At 38.4% G+C, this 6000-nt stretch overlaps 1 protein-coding gene across 1 annotated transcript in view; it reads right to left on the bottom strand.

Moving 5' to 3' along the window:
• Nucleotides 1–1863: 1863 nt before the first annotated feature.
• LOC124170892 (Down syndrome cell adhesion molecule-like protein Dscam2) overlaps nt 1864–6000 on the bottom strand; it is a 507776-nt gene continuing 503639 nt past the window's right edge. Inside the window, exon 35 of the mRNA XM_046549919.1 lies at nt 1864–3146. Within this exon, the coding sequence (XP_046405875.1) occupies nt 2909–3146 (238 nt within the window). The 3' untranslated portion in view covers nt 1864–2908. The remainder of the gene's footprint in view (nt 3147–6000) is intronic.

The following is a 6000-nucleotide window of genomic DNA, read 5'->3' as shown; positions in this document are numbered from 1 at the left end:
CGCAATCCATAAAGAAGTACCAATGAAGAATATTGAGCATGTTCGTAGCTTGGGGAACATCGATATCCCATCACTGCTGAAGCCTGAATCATACAATAATTTTTTCCGTCCCTCAGAATAATAGCTCATGCGATAGATTTTCAGAGACTAAAACAGTGATAGCTCGACCCATAATTTTCTGAACCACAGGTCATTCCCAACGTCTCTTTTTTGGTACATAAAACTGTCATTCAATTAAAAGCCAAGCGTAGCGTTACAATCACTGTTAGCAGCCGATCGTTCCAACTGGCTGAAGTACGGTGCCAGTGATGGTTTCAGCGACGGAAAAAAGGACGTGGTGAGTGATGGAAAAAGGGATAGGATTGCCTTCCCTCATCAAGGAAAATAGTCGCGCGAAACGGTCATTTTTCTGCCATCATTGGAGCAATCGCGGGAGCTGTCCCTCGGAAGGGATAGAAGAGGTGACCGTGTGATTCAGGCTTTAATGAAATAAGGACCGTATTTGATTGCATGATCTATGTTCTACAAGTATCATTGGTGTAGTGGCAAGAGCGTTGTCTTTCTACCCAATCGAGCCGGGTTCAAATCCCGACAGTGGCAGAGATTTTTCAGAAGCTGCCCGGAGTCTACTTGAGTGCCTTGTGAAGGGCACTTCAAGCATAGCACAACAGCCGTTGGTTGGGACATTAAGCTGTGATCCCCTTGATGCCTTTTGTTAAGAGTAGGCTAATACCAACACCGGGTTTCTCCCCACCCTTGGAGGGGAGCACAAGCGTCTGACAGGTTTTCTCATATTTGAGATAAAAAACAGAATACAGCAATTATTGTGGAAAATATTCTCTCATTTTGATATGAAAGTTATTAATATTAAATAAAATGATAGAGGCACCATAATACACAAAATAAAACAAATGCAATGATAACCATTTTAAAAATTTTGTCTAAAATGCCTCCGGGCCCCACCTAAATCATCTATGACCATAGTCATTATGGCCATCATACTTTGGTCTCCATTGGCATATGGTTATAATACTCTTGGTGTTTCTTTCCAAGATCCAACTGGTATTTAAACATAAATCCAAAATTAGGGTACTGGCTGTAGCATATCGTTAATAAAAATACATATTTGATTTTGAGAAAACTTCAACTATGAAACCCTAACCTCTGTTCACATCCTTTCATAGTTTAGAGAAAGTCATCGGGTAAGTTCCCCTGGACATAAGGGGATGCCTCTTAATGTGTCTCTTAAGGGGATGTATCTTGAGCAGTTGCTTCAAGGAAAAAAAATTTGGGGGGCTAAAGCCCCAAAAGGCCTCGCCCCAAGCTGTGTGAAAATATCTGCATTTCTATCTCTTTTATGCATCAAATTTTAAAATTGCCAAATTTATAATTCTATTCATTGAACTTCTTAAAAATTACCTCATCAATAAATACACAGTTCCTAAAAACGCCTTCAATCACTGCTATTTTAATTACCTACTATGATATCTAGGGGCCAAATGATCATTCATTTATATCACACTAATGCTGGAAATAACAAATGCTGTATTGTGCTCCAAACCCATCCACACATACCCATGTTCAGCACCAGAGTGAACTTTTCTCAAAACTTCCACTTAACTTTTCAGCAATGGAAGAATTTACGCTATGGAAGACACAAGGTGAGAAAAGACCTAAAAAGTGAGAGAGTTGAGGCCCACATCAGGTCAAAGACTCAAAAAAGCTCACTCAACTGATATGTTGGGAAAGCACAGGATCATTCTCCAGTCACTTACCTGCTTATTTTAAAATTCACTACAAATGGAAAAGTGTTATCCACGTCATTAAAAGATGAGATCCAGCAAATGAAGGAGAATCACAAAGTAGTATGCAGTACGTCACTTTATTTTTGTCATTTACACAATAGATACTTTTCAATGTCTCACCAAATTTGTAACTTACCGCCATCATGAAAATAATTTAACATGAGACTAGAAACAAACTTTTGATGATTTGCTCAGTTTAACATAAACATATAATTTGGCAACCATATGCATTGCAAACAACGTTCAGATTTACATCGAACATAGAATAGCAGAGTCCATTGTATGTATACACTGTTGATGAATACCTGGTCATCTACTTTGACAAATATGGAAAAATGTTCATTTGCACCATATGGAGGGCCCCTTCAATTCACAATTTAATACAGCCTTTTCAAGTTTACAAATCCACCATGGGAACACAAACATAACATGGTTTCAATGCATTTGCATCGCATTTCAGTATTGTAAAATTTGAAAAGTTTGCAACAAACATTTTTCATGGAATGCCGCAAGGGAATAAGGGGACCCCAAGGGTTGAAAACATTTATGAGATAGAACATGTTAAAGGAAGTGTAACACGGCACGAGAGATATTCAGAGAATTCTCCAATCAGCAGCAGAAAGAATAAGCTCTGTCAATGTTGACTAGCTACTAAAAATGAAAAAAACACAACCATACAGATGACTAGCACTCAGATTCATGCTGTCTTCACCACATGGCAGTACTGAAGTTCACATCTTAGAATTTCTTAGAAAAAAAATCATTCTTATTGTTTGTACTGGAAAATTTAAAAATATATGACAAAATAACCCAAAAATTGGATCATTTGGGTTTCACATGTATATATTGTACATTTTTATAGATAGGGATTCTCTCCTTGAAGGAGTCTTTCCACATAATGAGCATCACTTCAGTCACCACACTGGTTATAATCTTTGAAGGGATCACAACATCAACTTTTTTCATTGCTTTGTGCAAAATATATACGAGAACAGGAAAGTAGTTCCGTTTCCATATCCTCCTAACATCAACTGCAGTTGGAACAGGTGCACAGTCAAGAATGAAAATAAAGAAGTTTTACAACCATCTCATCCAGTACAACTTCACACTGCAATCGTGAAGTCACGAGGCCGACGGTCCCTTAGCATGGGCTGATGGGGCACTGGCATCGATGGGCCAGGGCCTTTGAAATGTCGAGAGTCCAAATCACACTCGGCTTCACTCAGCTCAATCGCATCAGAGAATCCTCTGGGTGGGTCCAATTTGGGTGGGTAGAGGAAGGTAGAGTCCCGGGAGGTGGACCTAGGAGCCTCGAAGGTATAACGCGCCAGCTGTAGTTTCCTAGAATACAATTCCCTTGTCAAAGCCCTAGTTGTATCATGATAATACGCTTACATAATAGGTGTGTATTTCTATTCAACCTCTCCACTGCAATGTACTTACAAAGATACCATGCCGCACACAGGAAAAATGTCTTTGACCAGCCCTAACTATGCATCAAGATAATCAAGGTCATCATCAAGGTGCTCATTATTCCTCTAGTCTAGCTGTATTGTCTCGTGTAAGTCGTACACCTTTATATATCTTTAAGCTCCATGCTGGGTGACGGTCTGCTAATCTATGGCAATGAAATGTGCACCTTTTTGTATCCTACACAGTCCACATCTTCCTCATATCAAAAAGAAAAAGGATGTTTTAAAAATTTCCTTTCCAGCACACCACTTTTTTTAGACACTAAGATTTAATCCATTTTTTAAATTTTTAATTCCTCAAATGATTTTTCATACCATAATAAGTACAGGCATTTAGTTATTGCACATTAAATGTTCTATGCCACCCTACTTCAAAAGATATAAAAGGAATTGATATACATGAGTGAATAGAAATATATTTCAGGAATATCAGAATCCAGGAGCAGGTACCCGGACCCCTCCTCTTTTATAACCCCTCTTAGCGGTAAGGGACAGCGGTCATACAATGGTTTATTCAGTCACGTTTCGAAATAAATATTTGTTCTTTTCTCAAGAAAAATAAACTAAGAATTGAATTATTTGTCATTTGAGCAGCGTTTACAATTTTTAAACGAAATTCTACGATAAATATTAACTTATATCTCAAGTTATGTATAAAAATCAACATGGAAATTGTTGCTGCATTAAATGCGTTTATATTGGCCTTAGAACTTCATTTAAAATTTGACAATGCTCAGGAATAAATGAGGAATTCAATTCAAAGACTGTAATTCATGTGCTAGCAACAATTATCCATTTGCTAAATACATATGAGCAATACATAAGTTGACCGCGAACCAATGCCACCGGTATGGTCGTAAACCCGGAAAGGAGGGAGCACAACTACTCTCGGAGCCCGAGATGATGCGAAGTCCCAGCGTGGAGGGGTCGAAAAAGGTTCAGCCAGACCCTTCTAAACGAATGCCCTCCAAAAATGCTCCGTACCATGAGAAAGAAGAGTCTCTTGGGACTCAGTACAGCAGTTGTGCTAAGACGAAAACTCCACCGTCTCGAAAGGGTTAAAGATGCAAATAAGAGCATGAAACCTCCCCAGACATTTATTCATTTTTTTTGTTTGGATTTAGGCCTGTAAAGTACTGTGCCACAGCTTCTCAGTATACCTGGGCTTCACTTATCTGTACTAAGCTATTGTATCAAAACTTTCTTTCTCGTCTCTTTAATCTTTCGGCTGACCTTAGGATCGACACCTCACAGGTGAAAAGAGGCAATCTCCACATCCTACCCTCGCGGGTGGACCAAGCGGCATGATCCCGAATTAATGTTATCTAGTGAAAGGAGATGTGAGTTTTCTTTAGGAGGATATCTGCTAAGCAGTAAGAATTTTCATAACTTAGGGTATGACAGCCATGGCTATCTTTGAGCATGAGTTATACCTTGCTGTATCTTATGATTTAACCTGAAAAGCAACCACGGTTCATTGTATCAGCTGGTATCTATAGAATTGGCATCTGTTTCTTCACCAAGAGTGTTAATTCTGCTGTATGTCCGTTACAATATTTTTTCTTATGCACCTCTACTTTTATCCCACTATTAAGTTCATTCCTTATACTTTTGCTCCTAAAAATACACTAAATGGCCTGACATGGCTTTCTATGGCATTCTACATAAAACATGGCCTGACATGGCATTCTATATAAAAAAAACTGTCAATTCACCGTCCCTAAAAAAAATTCAAAAGGCATCTTTCAGCGATCAACATTATTTCTACATTCCTGAAAATCATTGAGACTATGGTTGGCACTCAGGTAATCAGTATTAATTTTTCACTATAAAATGAAATTTTTAAATCGTGGGAGGGTAGGTCAGGAATACTACCTTACCTATATTTTAGCATGATAAATGGATATTTGTATACATCTAATGTTTTTGCTGCCATCTAAATCAAAAGTTACATTTAAATGTACCCTAAGTGTTGGGGTAGACTGGTTACCCAAGCACCTTGGTGGCAAGGTTGACAAAGGGCCCCAAAGGGAAAGAAAGTGTATGGAGGGGTGTATAATTCAGTGTCAGAGTTGAAATATGAAAACCATGGAGTGAAAATGAGAAAACTAAACTCTAAAGGGAGATAGATAAGGAAACCATCTCCAATGTATCTTAGTAGTTACAATGTTGAGGGTATTGATGAGGGCAAGAAGAAAGATAACAGAGGTAACCTCTGAATTGGTCTCTTCCCACTCCCCCTTCTAGACTTTCCTTTCTTACACACCTAAAAGAAAAAACAAACCCTTTTCCGACCTTGCCTCCCCTACTACCTCATATTACTACATATGTTTTCTCTGATGTACTGGTATTCCCCTCTCCCCTTTCACCCAACCCACACGCCGCCGCAAGTAGCCTAATTTGCCCCATTTAGTTCATTGTTGATTTTATCATACAAAAATGACCTCTGCTCCCACATTAGAAGTAAATATTTTTATTTGATGGCGATGCTGTCATCTAACATAGAATTGGGGATTACTCTTAATTTGAAATTCTATCATTTGATTTAAACAACATTCATGTGTGGAGCCAAGAGTGGGAACTAGAACTTGATCTGAGGAAATGCACAGCAGTTTAATTCTTGCATATAATAATAAGGTCATGCAACTATCCCATGTAAAACATTGTGGATGGTGTGTACATAAAGGTGACAGATAAAGTGAAGTATCTGGGAGTTATGATAA

The sequence above is a fragment of the Ischnura elegans genome, chromosome X (assembly GCF_921293095.1).
Source record: "Ischnura elegans chromosome X, ioIscEleg1.1, whole genome shotgun sequence".
Lineage (NCBI taxonomy): Eukaryota > Metazoa > Arthropoda > Insecta > Odonata > Coenagrionidae > Ischnura > Ischnura elegans.
This window is presented reverse-complemented; position numbering and strand designations above follow the sequence as displayed.